Source organism: Aspergillus niger (genome assembly GCF_000002855.4).
Source record: "Aspergillus niger supercontig An18".
NCBI classification, from domain to species: Eukaryota; Fungi; Ascomycota; class Eurotiomycetes; order Eurotiales; family Aspergillaceae; genus Aspergillus; species Aspergillus niger.
In genome coordinates this window covers 1,140,059-1,156,791 of record NT_166533.1, presented here as the reverse complement: position 1 = coordinate 1,156,791, position 16,733 = coordinate 1,140,059, and the positions used below count along the sequence as shown (strand labels likewise).

Below are 16,733 nucleotides of genomic sequence, written 5' to 3'. Positions count from 1 at the left end.
CCAAAAGGACGCAGGAGGGGGGGAATTTGGAAGTCAATAGGCGACAAAAAAGCAGGGACAAGAAAAAGAATATAGACTGAAGATGATGATACAAATGCGCTTGCTATGAGAGATGAGGGGAAACAAGGACGACGAAACACAATGCGACGAGACGTTGCAAGAGACCAAGGAACACGAGCAGGCTCCAGAGGTTGAACAGTCAATATAAGAGACAATCAAACATCCAAGTGGAGTTCCTGGCTGAAAGGAACGGTAGCTCATGGGGCATCAACGGAAGCCCGATCCAATGTGCGGCGTACACATCGAAGCTCCCGTCATAGCAACCGACGGTTCTTTGGTTGTCCGGTAAACAAAGAGCCAAGGCCCGATCGAGGCGGTGAGTTTGTCCGACCTCCCCGACATCTCGGGCACTAGTCCGTTTGGAGAAACCTTCCCAGAACGGCTAGTAGCCTTTTGTCGGTAAGATGACCAATGAGATTTTGGCGCACAAAGCCCTGAGCCCTCTTCGCTCAGAAAAATAGAACGTCCAACGCGGAGAACCTCACTTACTCGACCGAAGCACATCGACAACCACCCCATCGACCTGCCGCTCACCGGGACTTTCACAATGAAGTGTTAGTGAAATGCTGCATCACCTCGACTCTTGATTTTTCTCGTCTTCGAATCCAAACTGACAGGATGTTACGATAGTCATGAAAGTGGGCCGTGTGGCCATCATCACCCGTGGCCGTTACGCCGGTAAGAAGGTACGACAACCGATTTCTTCATTTTCTGGCGAGGAGATACATATATATATACCCCGAGGTGGAATGGATTGGAAGGAATGATTTTTTGCCGACTCGAAGGAAATGAATTTTCGATTTGCATGGGAATAAAACAATCGAGCGGAAACGCGAATGATGGGCGAACTACCATGGGGGCAAAAGCGAACGGAATGTGCAAGGATATATGTGCTGACGAGGGTTTCTTTTCGCGAATGACAGGTCGTCATTGTCCAGCCTAACGACACTGGCTCCAAGGCGCACCCCTTCCCTTACGCCATCGTCGCCGGTATCGAGCGCTACCCCCTCAAGGTCACCCGCCGCATGGGTAAGAAGACCGTCGAGAAGCGCAGCCGCATCAAGCCCTTCATCAAGGTCGTCAACTACAACCACTTGATGCCCACTCGCTACACCCTTGAGCTCGAGGGTCTTAAGGGTGCCGTCTCCACCGAGACCTTCAAGGAGGTTTCCACCCGCGAGGACGCCAAGAAGAACGTCAAGAAGGCCCTTGAGGACCGCTACACCAGCGGCAAGAACCGTTGGTTCTTCACTCCTCTGCGTACGTTTTGCCATCCATTGCTTTTTGCCTACGTTGGCTGGATTAAGGTTCGCAATGCTGACGGTTCTACAGGTTTCTAAACGGGGTAATATGGGGCGTTTTGTCGTTTGAGCGCGCAGGGTCTTAGATGAGGCAAAGGGAAAAAGAAAAAGCATCGAGGACGTCCGGTTCAAAAGCATGGGATCACGTGAAGTATACCATAGCACGAGAGAAGAATGGGAATGTATCGATGTACAGGTCCAGGACTTGACCAATTTTTCTTATCATGAGGGAGGCCACTCAGATCTGGCGTCCGTCTCGAAATGAAATGGAAAATATGAACAAATTCAACTTTTTTTTTGTGTTTCGGAATTCTCGGCTTCCAGGGGTTTCTTCCTTTACAACAAAGCATGCTACAACCTAGCGCACACAAAGGCCGCGTCCGTATTACAGCAACCGGTCAGGTCGGAAAAGATTACCAAATGTCCGAAAACACCACGATCGCTCTATCATTCCAATCGAACGCACACTATCCATCACCTTTGGACGAAAGAATCCTATCGAATCATCCGACATCATGGGCCCTTCCAATTTTCCCCTGTTGGCTAGTCTTACGAGGTAAGGAAGGGTACATGTGTGTCAGTCTGATCTAGATTTGGAAACCTACTTCCGTCAACCCACCGAGCTTGTGCTTCCATCCCCGCACGGCCGATATTCCCCGTACATGAAATCCCAGCCTATCCCACATTGTTGGGGTAAAAGCGGAGTTCCATGGAGGAGCACAAACCCCCACCTGTAAGAAAGATAGCCCCTAAGATAGGTCTCGGGTTATGTCATATCTCGTAGATACGGTGCTCCTCCTTTGGCTCCGTCCAACATACGTAGTGGCGGTTTACTGCAAGGAGACCATGTTCACTAGCGAATGTAGCACGGATGAGGTTGCCCTAAGTCGAAATGACAGTAGCACCGGCTTCTGCGTCTGAACCAAACGAGCTAGGTACCAGAAAGGTAGGTGTAGCGCCAACCGGTGCTGGCAAGGTACATGGGGCCCCATGTAGCCTTGGAAATGAGGAGGTGCAATTAGAGGTCGCGATCTGTGCACGTCGTTCCTTACCCGAGAGAGGGAGTAGCCGTCTAGGCGTGCGACAATCCCTCAGTTCCGGCTGTCGATGATGGCCCGGTATTTTACAGTCCTGACAGAATAGTAACCAGCTAGGATGGTCAAAGCTGCCGATGAGAATGAGAATCCTTCAGGACATGTGAAAAGCCATTGGTTGTTGTAATCTACGCGGCCGGCGAATGCAGCAAGCAAGCCACCAGGAGTTGGCCGTCCAGGTTGTTGGCGCCTTCTATGTCAATCTGCTTCCGATCGCTGGGGTTGAGGAGAAACTGTGGTGGTGTTGAAGGAAGGAAGGACCTTACGTCCAGACTGTGTGTCAACGATTAAAACAGACGCTAAGCACAAAGGCACTGCATTGTGTGCTTCAATACGTCAAAGTTGATCGGGATCGAGGTTTATGAACTGACCTCCGGGAAGACTAGCGTCGACCGACATGCCGCAGAAGGACACTCGGACAGCATTGGAAGGTCCAGCACGGTGCGACCATTTTCGCATGGACAGAAGTACGACGCACATGGTCAGCACTAGAAGAGACTGGGCTGGAGAGCGAAGACCGTGGATGCTACTCCAATGGGGACAGATTCTGTAGAAGCTTGCTCAGATCTGGACAGCACTTGCAGGACTACCACCGCACGGTTGGCGTTGTTAGCGCCCAAAAGACGAGTGGATCAAGCTAAACCCCTCTCTAGCCCAGAATATACGGAGCAGTCTGGATAGTAAGATATCTTCCACGGAGAAGGTTGATGGTCCAGAGGGCCAAAGGGTCAAAGATGCCTCTAACCCCGGACCTGAGACGAGGTCCAGGCGCAAAGATGATGCTTGCACCTTCCCGCAGGAGATCAACGAGAGCGGTTACCCATCTGGTACAAAAGCGAAGGCAGGGGGAAAGCAGTAGTCCGTTTGCCGGACGTACTGATCCTCAACGTTTACCCTCCAGCCGGTTGCTTCCTGAGTCTAGTAGTACTCCGGATCGTTGGGGTGATTTTGGGGGGACCCGGTTTCCTTGTGACAGTCATTCCCGTAAGTAGGCGCCCTGATAAGCATGCGGCGCGAACCACGGCGGAGTCCCGTTCTTATCGGGAGCCACGAGGAATTCGCGTAAATTAGCAATTTGCATGCGTCTACACGAACACTGAATGAATGACTGAATGAATAAATGGCATATTATAAAGCGCGGGTAAGATCAAGATGGATAGGGAAAAATGGCATTAGGCATCATGAGTGTTCGGGGATAAACTATAATGACCATAAGTGCAGCATGTAGTCTAGTAGTAGCAGAAAGACCAGCCGACGGGCGACAGAAAACGAGGGCGCCCGACCCGCAATCACATGCTATCAGCCCATCCCGCGATGCAAGCCAGAAAACCTTCCAGGTCAACTGTTCGCAACTTCCGGATTCCATCATCATCCACACTGTGCTGCAACTTACTTAGTACTTCCAGCCAGTTGCTCCGAATCACAGTCCTGATTTGCTGCCCGATGCCTGTCGTTCATTTGTTTTGACTTGGCTCTTGCCACTTCGACAACGCAACCGTTACCGCCGTTATCGAGACCTAAATCATGAATCGTTCGGTTTCTCGTTCCCTTCAAGCCATGACTACATGATATCGACATGACTAAGAGGGAACCATGTACTAGGCACAAGTGCGGGTGGCTTGTTCGACACTGCTTTCCGAGGGGCCTGAACTCACTCTGTCCAGTTTTGATTCCTTATTCCTTATCCTCGCTGCTCCGCGATAGCTCTTATTCACTGCGAATTCGGATGCGGGCTGTCGGGGAGCGCGAGCGCACGGAAGGAGATGCACGATCCTGGTCAATCCAATCTTGGGTCGCGTTTCTCCAGGCTCATCCCAGGTTCCAGGCCCTGCAGGTGAAATGATAATGACGATGAAGCCGCCGGATTGAGCACGCAACAACTAACTCCGTCCTACGACGGTCTAAAACCTCCTGGAACCAACGGCTTGCCCCTCCATTCAAGCTCCAAGCGAGTTGTTCACTCATCAACGGGCCCGCTATCACATGCTGCCAGCTCGCTCTCTCTCCCTCTTACCCAAGAAGAATAATTTGTTATTTTCTAATTAATCAAAACCAACATAAAGAAAGGCAATAATTAAAACTAAAATAAAATTAGCACAGGTAAAAAAAAAAAATTCAACCGAATCAAATCACAAGCCTCATGGATCCTAGCTATCGGATCGACTGATGGCGTGTTTGCTCTTCTTCTCTTCTTGAACCTACCTTAAATTTAACTACGGTTCACCTCTTTCCGGTCCATCCCAACTGCTCACGTATTCCGTCTTTCCTTCTGCAAATGTAAGTGATGCCCTTTCCCCCCCATCACCCCTCCCTTTCCTTTATTATCTTCAACATCCCCATCCTCCTCGCTTTCCGTTTCTTGTCACCGCTTCTTCACGTCTGACCCTCCATAGCTTGTCTTGTTCACCAGGACCTATAGCTTTGAGCGTTCTATTGTCGGGTAAGGGTTTATCTTATCGCTCCGCTACTCTACACTGCCTTTCCCTATACTAATGCGATATTCATGTGATAGAAACTTATGCCTCACGCAGAAAACGGCATTATGGGCGAGAATTCTGTCAACGGGGAGACTATCCACTCCCAATTCCTCGATGTGAGTAACCCCAATGCACGACTGTCGATCGCTTCCAACATGCGCTAATCTCTATTTCCTATGCTAGCATTTGACGTCCTATCCTGTTGTTTCCGACTCTATTACCGTCATCAAGACCAACAAGTACGCCGCGAAGTCTCTGGAATATGCCGACCAAGGCTACTCTCGCTTAGCCAAGCCGTTCCTCCCTTACTTCTCCAAGCCGTACGGCTTCGTTGCTCCATATGTCGCGCGCGTAGATACCCTCGGAGATAAAGGTCTGAGCAAGGTTGATGAAACATTTCCATTTATCAGGGATGATACAACCACGCTCAAGGGTTCGATCAAAGATGGCGTCTCATTCCCAGTGCGATTCGTTTATGACCTCAAGGGTCATGTTTTTGACACCTACAGTTCGGAGTACAAGAAGTGTGGCGGGGATGGAGTGGTTGCGAGCGGCAAGGCCGTGATCACCACCGGCTTGGTGCTCTCGCAGGAGTCGCTAGCCTATATCAGCTCCTTGCTTCAGGCCAAGAAAGCCCAAGTTAAGGATGCAGTCAACGAGAAGACTGACAACTAAACGCTTGCAATTGGAAAATCTTTACTCCTGTTTCAGCTGGTCTGTTGTCTTGCGATGTTGTAATCGTTTTGCGTGTTTGTCGTTTAGATCGTTTTGCTCTGGGAGGCCTGTCTCCTTTATTCGGTTTGTCTTGGACATAGGCGGTTGCGTTCAATTCTCCACGTGCTCATGCGGCTTGCATTGGATACATACACAGGCTCAATAATGATAGCTAAGGATTAATTGACTTTTTTATGCAATGTCCGTGCTAGAGGTCCGTGGTACATCGGTAACAAAGAAGCAAAAAAATAATATCACAAAAAGATCTCCCCGACTGGGAGTCGAACCCAGGTCTCCCGCGCTTGTTCCCGAGAGGGATTGACAAGCGGAAATCATGACCGTTAGACCATCGAGGATCTTCGTTATATAAGACTGCCATATTTTGCTAGATAAATGAGAGCTACAGCAATGTAGTTAAACTCGATTATAAAGATTCGCTACAATTCAACGATGCCAATGGTATACATAGACCACTTCTTGCCAACAATTACTTATACTTCTAACAGTCTATATAAAAAGTACCCAGGCTCATCCACAGGAGCACTTTTACGAAAAAAAAAACATAGCAATTCAATAACAACTCCCCACTTAGAAATCAATCAAGTTTCCCAACATCAATCATACTTCCGACGACCCTCAAACAGCATAGATACCCTGTTCCCCCATACTCCTTAGTAAATACCAATACATGATACTCCCCCATAAACCTCTCACCACCAATCCACCCCTTCATACCATACCAACAACACTCAAACACATCCAGAAACAACCAGAATCCCAGGTCCTGCAACCCAGAACCAAACTATAACTATACATACTCACATATCCACTGGAGTAAATAGATGGTAAGCAACCGCCCCACCCAACAATAGCCCTAACCTGTCCGAAAACAGCCACAACCCCAACCCCCCACTAGTCTTAGCTTTATGTAGTCAAAATCTAACCCACATCATATATCAAATCCTCGATGGTCTAACGGTCATGATTTCCGCTTGTCAATCCCTCTCGGGAACAAGCGCGGGAGACCTGGGTTCGACTCCCAGTCGGGGAGATTTCTTTTTTTGGTTTTGCCTCCCCTCTGGGGAGGGGGTTGAGGGTAGGAAGGGTAGTGTGTTTTTTTATACCTTGGGTGGGTGGGTAGTGTTGGTTATGTGGGTTTTTGGTGTTTTAATCTGGGTTGTTGAAGTACTGGTTATAATTTGTTTTTGGTTGTGATTGTTTCTGGTGTCTTTCGTGTGGGAACGAGATATTTACATTGGTTGGGATGTTAGGTTATGGATAGCTTTGGAATCGATGAAGGTGTATGAGATGATGAGTACTAGTACTCAATTGCAGCGTTGCTTTCTGGTGATGATGGTTGCTATTTGGCATAGAGCGTTTGGTGCCGGCCAGATCATTTATTACGGGGGCGGTAGTATATGGACTACGGTATACAGGTATCGTTGTTTGGGAGTGTACTCCAGAGGTACCATTATTCACCATCGGACCGGGCAAGACAGAAGCAATGCAGGGGTGGCCTCTCGTTCATAAGTAGCTGCAGATTCATTAGGGCGAGTATCCACTGTACCCAAATATATACGCATATTGGCTTAACGTGTATGAGTAGCTCCTAGATTCTCTCACGATTTACAGTATACTATTCATGTTTCGTTGTGTAACAGTGATAAGAGCACAGGCATAGCATTGCCCCGGTGGGCTAATAGACCTTCAGAGCAAGCGTAATCGAATCCTAATTCTTTCGTCGTTATGATTTAGAGAGCTGAAGGGCTGTGTAGCAAGGATCTCGTCCCGGTATATCGCACCATCATCGATGACTTCTCTGAAGCTTAGAGGCAACCCAAGCATACCGATCCTCAACTCTCTTAAGCGTGTCAAGTAATTGCGTGTCGCCAAGTATTTGTGGATTTCGGGGATCTCGGGATCCTTCTTACTCAACTCCTGGAAGGCATGTTACATATCATCTGTTGGGAATACCGGCTTGTTCTCGGGCTTTCTCGCTGCAGTTCCCATGCAGTACTGCAGTAATGCGGCTAGCCTAGCTGCAACAGCTGTCGCTAATAAACTACCGGACAGTGACTGCAGTGGAAACTGATGAGGGTGCAGCTGATCCCGTAACGGTAGGTTTTCACCAGGTGGATAAAAGTCCAGTTTCTGTGCACCAGTCTTGGACCATTTTTCATCATCGATGGTGGCCGCACTATATGGGTCCCCGGACATCTTGCTTTGTATTATGCTCCAGCTCATAGAGATGATGTGCACACCGGCAGTGGTAGCCCATTTGATCGCCTCAATCGCTGTTTCTGGTTTGATCTGTCGCGCTTCTTCTTCCCCAAGTCCCTCGCCGAGGTGGATAATGCATAAGCACGCCTTGGGACAGATACGACAAATCAGCTTGGCCATTTCCGTACCATGACCACCAGGTGCGGACCAGTAGTAAATGGGGCGATCAGGACGACCAGGCCGGTGGTGAAAGGAAGCTCCACCATCGATGTTCTCCTGCAGATTTGCTTGGAGAGGGTCGATTCCGTCATCAATAATAGCCACTTTCACAGTGGGTGAATACTTCCCCAGGTGGCGGTGGTAGTTCTTGACGATGAGCGCAAATTGGTCCATCGTATCCAGCTAGTGATGCTTGCAATTATAGCGAATGGTTTAGTTCGTCGTGTCAACAGCAAAGGGGAACTGGGGGGAGCGCTACCTGTTGATGGCTGTCGCCTGACTGTGGAGATAAGTTTGCGGCGATATGCGGTTTATCATTCTCTCTTCCACAATCTCATTATTCGGCCGGATTTTACGTAGCCTCTGTTTGAACTGGTCTAGATAAATGCTGCTTCTTTCCTCTGAGACAACTCCCTAAATAGTGAGTTTTAGCCTACTTCAGCGGAAATTACAGATCCCTAAAGGGCTCGTATACCTACCCGTTGGATGCTGAGGTGGAATTTTTTCCAACTATTCCCAGACTTTCTGGGACAAGATGATCCTCGATTGGGCTTCGGTATATGACAATCCAACTTTTGTGGATCTCATGGTTCGATATGGGATTCACATGATGGAGGCTGAGACCAGAATGACACCCATTGCATCTCGCCGCAATGGTGGGCGATTTGGGGCTTATTAGGGAGCATCCATCTAATATCGGGGATAAGGGCATGAGGCTTGGGTAGACTGCTTTGGAATTGGGCGGGGCGCATGGATGGCTTGGAAGCGTCAAAGTTGCTGTTTGACTTGAGTGTGGACTCATCGGTTCAGGACAAGCGGGGAATGCCTGCCTTGCATATGGCAGCGGGACGAGGGAACGAAGATATTGTGAAGGCACTGGTTTTGAAGAATGACCGGTGCGCATTCATGAAAGATATTCATGGTCGCCTGCCTATCCACATTGCTCAAGTGCGTGGAAGGACCGAGGTTGTCTCCATCCTCTCTGGGAAATATCTACCAGACATACTAGTAGATGGGCCAAGTAGCGACCTCCCAAGTCGATGGCGTAAGTGGAGTGAAGGAGGAGATGCATCTACTGGATATTTGCTAGCTGGAAATGGCTTGAGAGTCATGACCGGTAGGCCCTTTTCTAACAAGACATTAAGGCACATGCTGACGGCTTCTCTTTACTCGGCTAGGAGGAATCGGCCGCCCTCGTAGGCAAATTCATGTCCTCGCAGACCACTCAATGCCCGTCGGAACTTATGTATAATTTTACGAGCTGACGAGTGTTAGTATCACAACACATAAGTGGGTTATACCTTCCGTGAATCACCTCATCTCGCCTCTGCTGATTGACGTCTGTTTGATGGGTAGAAGCTAAGGCTTCGGGTTTTGCGCGGAAGGCCCTGAGAACGATTTGCATGGCGAGCGGGCGCGTTCGGAAGGTTATTACGCGAATAACGGATATATCTATGCGGGAAGGGGGAAGCGGAAGGGTTTTGGACCGAAGTATGGAAATGGAGATGTAGTGGGATGTGGTGTTGACGTCGATGCACAGTGTGCGTTCTTCACCTGCAACGGAAAGGTCATTGGTATGTCGCTCAGTATCAACTGCCTCTGATATTCCTGGCCATATGTCTGACATGAAATAAAGGTACGTTTTCATGTGAGTCACAATTTTACTACTAACCTACACTGTATTTTCGCGAGAATGGGACTGCGGCCACTACGAATTTTGGTCCTAATGGGTTTTTCTTTGAGGTAGGCAGTTGTTTTTGGAACGAAGAATTGGCACCAAAGAAGAAGTGAGACTGAGCATTTGAGATATTGTAGCTAGGTTAGGCTATCTACAGAAGAAATACGTACATAAACCTATTGCGCGACTGGCAGAGACGTATGCAGCACTACAGCCGGGATATTATCTAACTCAACGGCATCCAGATGCTGGGCATCGAACACCGTAGTAATAGTAGGTGGTAACGCCCTCTAGGCTTCCTCCCAAACCAAGCTTCCACTTTATCAAATCTCCCCACCTCAGCTTTAACCTCAATGGTTCCAGTAAACAGCCTCCCCGGATCCCTCCGCAACAGTACCGCCGTCGTGATCGCCCCAGGAATCCCACTCCGCTGACTAGCATTCTCCTCCAGAACCTACTGAGCGCCATTCGGCTCCCCGCACAATTGGTTCGTAAAGACACTCACCCCAAAGATCGAAATGTGATCCTTCACCTCTGCAGTCTGTGACCGCGACCACCCAGTTCCAGCACTCGCCATAGCCACAACACCCTTGTACTCCAGCATCACCATGGACCTCCTTACTAACCGAAAGCACGGACTCATGGATAACATATTGTCCATCCAGTGAAACTTTTCTCACTTCGGGTGCATCGGTGTCCTCATCATTGTCATCGCCATCGGCGTATACAGTTTCCCATTTGATCCGCGCGTACTTGAACCGACGATCGACCGTTTGTCCGAGGAACTCGAACTTGGCGACTATGGTAGTTGCATTGTTGGAGACATGGTCGCCAGGATTAAGTTTACCGTGGATGACGTGCTGGAGTTGGCTTTTGACTACGTGGTCGGAGCGATAGATGGTGTTTTGGAGGAGGTAGGGACGTTGTTCTTGGTTGGGGAGGTTGGTGATTCGGTAGGCGCTGTCTTCATTGCCGGTTTTGTGAAGGGGGGTGTTGAAGGTATATTGGTTTGCCATTGTATCCCATGCTAGTGAGCTTGGTGGTGTATTTGGCGTTGGCGAGAGTACTTGTGGTTCGTTCATATTGTGGGTGGGAGGTTCTTGTTTGGGGAGATGAGAGCGGATTTCATTGTAGTTGTATTGCAGACCCGTGCCGTGTCTCTCTGGGAGGAGCGTATGTTCATGTTTAGTTACTCGGTTTCTCTTTGGATATTGTGACTATTGTGTTTGGGGGTTATGGTTTAATGGCATACGGGATTGCGATGGTTTGTTGTGTGGGTGAGTCTGTATCTGGAACTCTAAATGAGGATGTACCATAACATTGTTCTTTATCCCATCTATTGATACATGTGGATAATTGGGGGTGGATAGACTACGTACACATAGTGCCAGTGGATTAGGGTATGCAGTCCTTTTGACGTTATATTAAAATGATTGATTGGGTGTTGGGGGGATTTATGACAAATCATACCACGAAGGCTTTATGGCTTACTAGCTACGATTCTCTGGTTATGAGCCTTTTACAAAGTGCGGGACAATGGCCAAACGGTTCAGATGAAGGTATATGTGTCATGCTGCTGATATGCAGAGGGTGTCTTGACGTCAGAGTCGTCTGCTTGTTAAGACTCATACTGGATAGTGGTTAGTATGGATAGCGATTGGGAAGATAAGCGTTGCCTAGTGGGCTAGTGGATCTACATCTTTAGTAGTTTGCTGGTATGTTATTGTTTAGTTGATGTTGATGGATAGTCTTTACTTTCAAGTGACCCTGCTCATTCAACTGGAAATCCTCCATGAAGTTGATGTTCAGTATATATAGTGCAATTACTCTGACATATCGTTCCTTCAGTTCGAGACTACAAGCTCGACACAAACTAACGTAAACAGTAAAAACCCATTTCTATAGTACCCAGCTTCCGCACTGCCTTATACACCTGTAAAACTGCAAGGGCAGTTGAACCACAACACCGTCATACCCCCTAGCGTTTTAATATACTTGTCTAAGATGGTTATGCTCTTTGATTCACACTATATTTACCTTTCCAAGAATACAACAAATACATACGACCACAGGGTGTGGAAAACAGGGCTTCCCGTCCGCTCAGCCGTACTTAAGCCACACGCCGGGAGGTTAGTAGTTGGGTGGGTGACCACCAGCGAATCCCTTCTGTTGTATGTATTTTTAATTTTTAATTTCTTATTATCTGTCTCTTTTTGTCTGCAAACACCCATCTCTGTCTCTGCTATCCCGTAGACAAACACTTTGTATCGTTTTTACCCTATAGTTGGCGTGCTGACATCTTCAGCTACATTGGATCAAGAGCATCCCGCGTGACTACACCCGTACGTTGAAGCCCCGGTGACAGGTATCGGATGTCCTTCGGTTGAAGAAGACCCAGGGAAGGTTGTATACCCGACATTGTTTAGAACAAGCCCAAGATATAGCTACCTTTGAGGCTAGCCATGTAGGGCACGTGGAAGGTATCGCTCTAACCGTCTCCCTAGTCCGCTATAAGGAAGAACATATCGCTCACAGAAAGTCGACCGCCTTTCTACGAACCAGGAGACACAGAACAAGTCTCAGACAAGGTGATCGCCTTCTCACAATTCCGCAGACAGCCAAGCATCACACAACTATTCGGGCTCGTTATATATTCCCCTAAAAGAAACATCAATGCCGCTATTGCTCTGAAAATCTCAGGTAAACATCGAGAACTAACTCCACAGTCAGTAAAAACGTGATACAGACGAAACTCGCAGACCATGGTTCTGTTGGACCATGGTCCTTTACATCGAATTTGGAAAAGAAAAGAACGAGATAAAGAAAAGTTATCAAACAAGTGATGGCGAAGCGAGTCAATTTTGTACCCCACAACACGCTCTGGATAACGACACTTCTCGAGAAAACATATCCTGTTCCTCCTCTATCAACAATCCCATCTGGAACGGTTCTCAAGAGAGTTGTAGTTTTCTAATGTTGGCTGTCCTGACGCTATAACGGGGCAGTTGCTAATCTCTGATCGAGCCTGGCATTACTGTAGTGCCCTGTTACCCTTTTCAGTGCATTGTTGCTCCTGATGCGTGCGATCGATTCTGTGGAGATTTGAGATAGCACCAGCCAGCTCGTGTATGTAGAGAAGACGGATAGGCGGAAGTTGTTTCCGAATTTTTATGATCGTCTGACACCGCATTTGGGTCATCAGACGCCGCCTCACTCTCTTCGTGATCTAAGGTTAGACCGGACAGTTAGTTGTCCACGGTCGTGGGTCAGTCCGAATGACTGTCCGCCATATCTTTAAAGTCACTAGCGTGCTGAGCAGGCATCTCCGCGATATGCTTCGTAGATGCTGGCGCCGCTGCAGCGTTGGAGTCATCTTTCCAATTTGACTTCCATTTAATGCGCTTTGGCTCGTAGAACCAGATATCTTGTATGTATGGAATCCACCCTCTTGACGAGAGGTCGGATCGATATACCAACACTTCGGTGGTCCGTGACCCTCTGACCTTCAGTACACGCAGGAGCCGTCAACGAACTCTGGCTTCATGTTGCACATCTTGCTGGCGTGGCCTTCTATCGAAGCACCTTTTTGGCCTCCCAGTGTTCTTTAGTGGTATCGGGCTTGCTGGACGGGTTTCTACTCTGGCCTTTACCGACAGCGAATACACACATGGATAGGGTTCGCTCCTCTACTACATGGCCATCGCTGGATCATATTGAATCTGGCTACGACTGAAATATCAAAATATTTCCCAAGATTAAATTGAATAGATTGATGGCCCTCCTTCACGGTCTCTTTTATTCCAGAAACCCGTAAGGGGCGTGTACGTAATGAATCACCGAAACGATGCCGAAAGAAGCGCCAAGGATAAAGTGATGTATTTCGAATAGTACTGGAAAGCATCTGTAGCATTGTTCGTGACATGTTAGTAGCCGCTTGCCCAACAAGCTCCTCAACGGGCGGGTCATGGTCGTCAAGAGAAGCTTTTCGGGCGTCTGCATGTTTGAGTTTTGAATCCGCCGTGGCTTGTCTGTGTCACTACAGGATTCCCCCTTTGACTCAACAACTGCCATGAGATCACTGTTGACTTGGTACGTCGATTGAACCTACTGGCCTCGTCTTTTGGGGCTCGACGCACTTGTAACCGGAGCGAAACGAGGCTGACAGATGCTCTTGAGGTCTTTTCCTGTCCATCCCGGATACGGTCAGTTTTGACACCCACAATTTTCTTGTCCAATGGCTCCGAAATCAAGTTAAGTGGATTGTGATGTGAAGGCAGAATGGCCAACCGACTAGTACGTCGAGCACGTGCCCCAGGGCAAAATACCGGATTAGAAGGCCGGGGATCCTCGCTCCCGGCTTCTGTGTGTCCCTCATTGACTGTCTCCGTCCACACCACCGTGCAATCCTCTTCTAGAGACACAGTCAACAGCACAATAGAATCGGTGGCGCTACTCAGCAATGCGTATTTGTCAAGTCAGGTTTCGATATATCACGGGATCCAAAGCCGGGATCTTCATCGACGGGCTCATTCGTACTGGTCAACATCCATGCAAATTGCGCAATCAACGCTTGTGAGTTCGCAATTCGCATCTTTTCTTTGATGGAGATACAATCCGTTGAGCCCAGAATTTTGCATGACTTGTTACATTCTGGGAGGGATCGACAAGGGGGAGATAAGCTATCCATAAAGCAAACCAGACTGTTTTACTGACAATACGAGATACGAAGCAAGGTACTCCCTCCTTTACACAGTCCACTGCAAACGTCCTTCTAACAACGTCTTCCTCCGATCTTCATACATTTACAGCCTTTTTCGGGTTGGAATTGTCGATTGAACACCTATACGGCCGTACCATGAACTTTCTACCATTTGTGCAATGCCCGAGCATGATGCCGAAGATGCTGTCGTTCGAGTTAACACTGCGGATTAATGAGGGAACACTCAATTTTCACCGACGGCATGTTTTTGGTTGCAGGTCACTGAGTCATGAAATGTGATACCGCGTTCGGAAACCGAGCCGAAGTTGAACGAGGAGCTCGCTGAGAGGCCCGATAGGACTAACCCGCCGATGATCCTTCAGCCCAGGCCCGTAACCCAATCTGGCCCCCGCCGTATGCCTGACCTACTATATCTCTAGCACCCCGCTTCTTTGGCCTCTTCCGTGCACAGATGCTCTCAGAGCCAGCAGACAACACTATCAATATGGCCATCGAGCAAAAGTCGGCCACCTCGATCGCCGAGCAGCCCTGGCGCTCAACAGACTTGCAAGGCCCGTCTGACCTCAGCACCGCGCATTCCATTGCCAGCTATGGAAGACCCCGATCATTCGACATCGTTGAACCGCCGGCCCAGCTCTCCACAAACACCTTTCACATCCGTGATTCTGTCCCCGACGATGTCTTTCCAGATGGTGGGACCCGGTCATGGTTTGTCGTTTTGGGATCATTTTTCCTACTGATGAGCAGTTACGGCATGATGAACTCTACTGGTGTCCTACAGAGTTATTTCGCCAGCAACCAACTCTCGGACTACACCAGTAGTGTCATCGGCTGGATCCCAGGTCTATTTGTCTTCTGTGGCCTGGGCTTGGGTGCCCAAATTGGTCCGATGTTCGACAGGTACGGTCCTACGGGTATCCTTATTGCTGGGACGGCCTGCTACGTCGCGGGTCTGCTACTAATGGCCGAATGCCACCTCTACTGGCAATTTATCCTAACCTTTGGCGTACTCACTGGCATGGGCGCCGCTCTACTGAGCACAGCCGCCATTTCTGCTGTCCCTCATTGGTTCGATCGCCGAGTTGGCTTGGCCATGGGCACGGCAATGGCCGGAGCGGGAGTTGGGGGAGTGGCGTTTCCCTGGGTCCTCCGAGCAGGGCTTAAGGACCTTGGGTATAAGTGGACCATGCGGCTGCTTGCATTGATTGTGGGGACCATGTGTGCGATTGGAATTGCTTTTGTTCGTTCTCGTCTACCAAGAAGCCAGAGTAAGCCGAGCATCAACGTGCGTGCCTTTCAGGACGCCAGGTTTACTTGGTTGACCATGGGAACATTCAGTAAGTCGAAGATACTGCTGAGTGTCTGGTAGAGTAATGCCAGTCTGCTAATGATCTGTAGTCATGGAGCTGGAAGTCTTTGGCTGCCTGGGTCTCTACCCGACTTACGTTGTAATGCAGGGATTTGGCACTACCACCAGCATCATACTTCTGTCAATCTTGAACGTGTAAGGGCCGACATGATCTCATGGCTTTGAATAATCCGGTCCAAATCTGATCACAATGTTTTAGGTTCTCTACCATCGGTCGCCTTGTCGCCGGCGGCGTCGCAGACAAGTATGGCCGAATCAACACGCAGATAGGACTGCTCGGTCTAGGTGCCGTGGCCGTCTTTGTCATTTGGCTACCGTTCGGAAACAAACTGGCGGGCCTCTATATTTTCAGCTGCGTGTACGGCTTCGCATCCGGTTCCTTCATTAGTCTTGCGCCAGCTTGCATCGGGCAAATTTCCAAAGCCAGCGAGGTGGGGGGTAGATTCGGGGTCTGCTATCTGACCGTCAGCTTTGCGTATGCCGCCCGAACTGTTGTAAGAGTGCATGTTACTAACATATAACAGCACTTTGATTAGTATCCCGATTGGTGGTGAGATGATTGAGACGGTCGGAAAGCAGGCCATGGTGGCCTTTCTCGGTGCCGTTCTGGTCATCGCAATGGGCATGTTCTCCATGGCGCGGTGGTCGTGCCTTAATTACCGATGGCGATGGCAGGCTAAAATCTAGGTTTTGAAAGAGGCAGCCTCGAGGTACTAGAGTGAGTCTGAATTATTGCATTGAGCGATAAAAGTTTGCTTTTTATTCTCGGCTTTTCGTGTCTTCTTCGACAATACTGTCACGATTTCGGTAGCTTCGACGGTGCTTCAAACATATTTTGGCGCTATGTTGGTAATGGGACATAACTAGGGTTTCTCTTTCTT

At 48.9% G+C, this 16,733-nt stretch overlaps 10 protein-coding genes and 3 non-coding genes across 13 annotated transcripts; 8 read left to right on the top strand and 5 right to left on the bottom strand.

The window, feature by feature from the left end:
* Window positions 1–112: 112 nt before the first annotated feature.
* Window positions 113–463, top strand: An18g05030 (hypothetical protein; the record flags this gene model as incomplete). The annotated part of the gene is made up of 3 exons (XM_059745807.1): window positions 113–198; window positions 248–313; window positions 358–463. The coding sequence occupies 3 exons, from the start codon at window positions 113–115 to the stop codon at window positions 461–463; spliced, it is 258 nt and encodes an 85-aa protein (XP_059602966.1).
* A 144-nt stretch (window positions 464–607) lies between these two features.
* Window positions 608–1,400, top strand: An18g05020 (60S ribosomal protein eL27; the record flags this gene model as incomplete). The annotated part of the gene is made up of 4 exons (XM_001398919.3): window positions 608–614; window positions 691–746; window positions 984–1,320; window positions 1,393–1,400. The coding sequence occupies 4 exons, from the start codon at window positions 608–610 to the stop codon at window positions 1,398–1,400; spliced, it is 408 nt and encodes a 135-aa protein (XP_001398956.1).
* A 548-nt stretch (window positions 1,401–1,948) lies between these two features.
* Window positions 1,949–4,846, bottom strand: An18g05010 (hypothetical protein; the record flags this gene model as incomplete). Its single annotated transcript, XM_059745806.1, has 13 exons — window positions 1,949–2,092; window positions 2,181–2,243; window positions 2,342–2,433; window positions 2,509–2,645; window positions 2,722–2,728; window positions 2,827–2,981; window positions 3,121–3,279; window positions 3,414–3,551; window positions 3,849–3,972; window positions 4,062–4,283; window positions 4,378–4,458; window positions 4,680–4,744; window positions 4,833–4,846. The coding sequence occupies 13 exons, from the start codon at window positions 4,844–4,846 to the stop codon at window positions 1,949–1,951; spliced, it is 1,401 nt and encodes a 466-aa protein (XP_059602965.1).
* A 127-nt stretch (window positions 4,847–4,973) lies between these two features.
* An18g05000 (uncharacterized protein) lies at window positions 4,974–5,607 on the top strand (the record flags this gene model as incomplete). The annotated part of the gene is made up of 2 exons (XM_001398917.3): window positions 4,974–5,048; window positions 5,116–5,607. 2 exons carry the CDS (start codon window positions 4,974–4,976, stop codon window positions 5,605–5,607), a joined length of 567 nt encoding a protein of 188 aa, XP_001398954.1.
* A 305-nt stretch (window positions 5,608–5,912) lies between these two features.
* Window positions 5,913–6,002, bottom strand: tRNA-Asp (GTC). Its single transcript has one exon. It is a non-coding gene; the product is annotated as a tRNA-Asp (tRNA).
* Window positions 6,003–6,607: 605 nt separating this feature from the next.
* Window positions 6,608–6,697, top strand: tRNA-Asp (GTC). The gene has a single exon. It is a non-coding gene; the product is annotated as a tRNA-Asp (tRNA).
* Window positions 6,698–7,121: 424 nt separating this feature from the next.
* On the bottom strand, window positions 7,122–8,259 carry An18g04970 (uncharacterized protein; the record flags this gene model as incomplete). The annotated part of the gene is made up of 3 exons (XM_059745805.1): window positions 7,122–7,207; window positions 7,449–7,569; window positions 7,621–8,259. The coding sequence occupies 3 exons, from the start codon at window positions 8,257–8,259 to the stop codon at window positions 7,122–7,124; spliced, it is 846 nt and encodes a 281-aa protein (XP_059602964.1).
* Window positions 8,260–8,274: 15 nt separating this feature from the next.
* An18g04960 (uncharacterized protein) lies at window positions 8,275–9,688 on the top strand (the record flags this gene model as incomplete). The annotated part of the gene is made up of 4 exons (XM_059745804.1): window positions 8,275–8,394; window positions 8,606–8,741; window positions 8,852–9,202; window positions 9,450–9,688. The coding sequence occupies 4 exons, from the start codon at window positions 8,275–8,277 to the stop codon at window positions 9,686–9,688; spliced, it is 846 nt and encodes a 281-aa protein (XP_059602963.1).
* A 251-nt stretch (window positions 9,689–9,939) lies between these two features.
* On the bottom strand, window positions 9,940–10,481 carry An18g04950 (hypothetical protein; the record flags this gene model as incomplete). Its single annotated transcript, XM_059745803.1, has 4 exons — window positions 9,940–10,053; window positions 10,101–10,208; window positions 10,296–10,377; window positions 10,444–10,481. 4 exons carry the CDS (start codon window positions 10,479–10,481, stop codon window positions 9,940–9,942), a joined length of 342 nt encoding a protein of 113 aa, XP_059602962.1.
* Window positions 10,482–11,821: 1,340 nt separating this feature from the next.
* Window positions 11,822–11,940, top strand: 5S rRNA. The gene has a single exon (XR_009468059.1). It is a non-coding gene; the product is annotated as a 5S ribosomal RNA (ribosomal RNA).
* A 665-nt stretch (window positions 11,941–12,605) lies between these two features.
* On the top strand, window positions 12,606–12,874 carry An18g04930 (uncharacterized protein; the record flags this gene model as incomplete). Its single annotated transcript, XM_059745801.1, has 2 exons — window positions 12,606–12,710; window positions 12,788–12,874. The coding sequence occupies 2 exons, from the start codon at window positions 12,606–12,608 to the stop codon at window positions 12,872–12,874; spliced, it is 192 nt and encodes a 63-aa protein (XP_059602961.1).
* Window positions 12,875–13,029: 155 nt separating this feature from the next.
* On the bottom strand, window positions 13,030–14,354 carry An18g04920 (hypothetical protein; the record flags this gene model as incomplete). The annotated part of the gene is made up of 5 exons (XM_059745800.1): window positions 13,030–13,266; window positions 13,346–13,466; window positions 13,684–13,791; window positions 13,868–14,174; window positions 14,258–14,354. 5 exons carry the CDS (start codon window positions 14,352–14,354, stop codon window positions 13,030–13,032), a joined length of 870 nt encoding a protein of 289 aa, XP_059602960.1.
* A 287-nt stretch (window positions 14,355–14,641) lies between these two features.
* An18g04910 (uncharacterized protein) lies at window positions 14,642–16,539 on the top strand (the record flags this gene model as incomplete). The annotated part of the gene is made up of 6 exons (XM_001398911.3): window positions 14,642–14,671; window positions 14,789–14,854; window positions 14,935–15,820; window positions 15,882–15,987; window positions 16,052–16,327; window positions 16,377–16,539. The coding sequence occupies 6 exons, from the start codon at window positions 14,642–14,644 to the stop codon at window positions 16,537–16,539; spliced, it is 1,527 nt and encodes a 508-aa protein (XP_001398948.3).
* Between the last annotated feature and the right edge of the window lie 194 nt (window positions 16,540–16,733).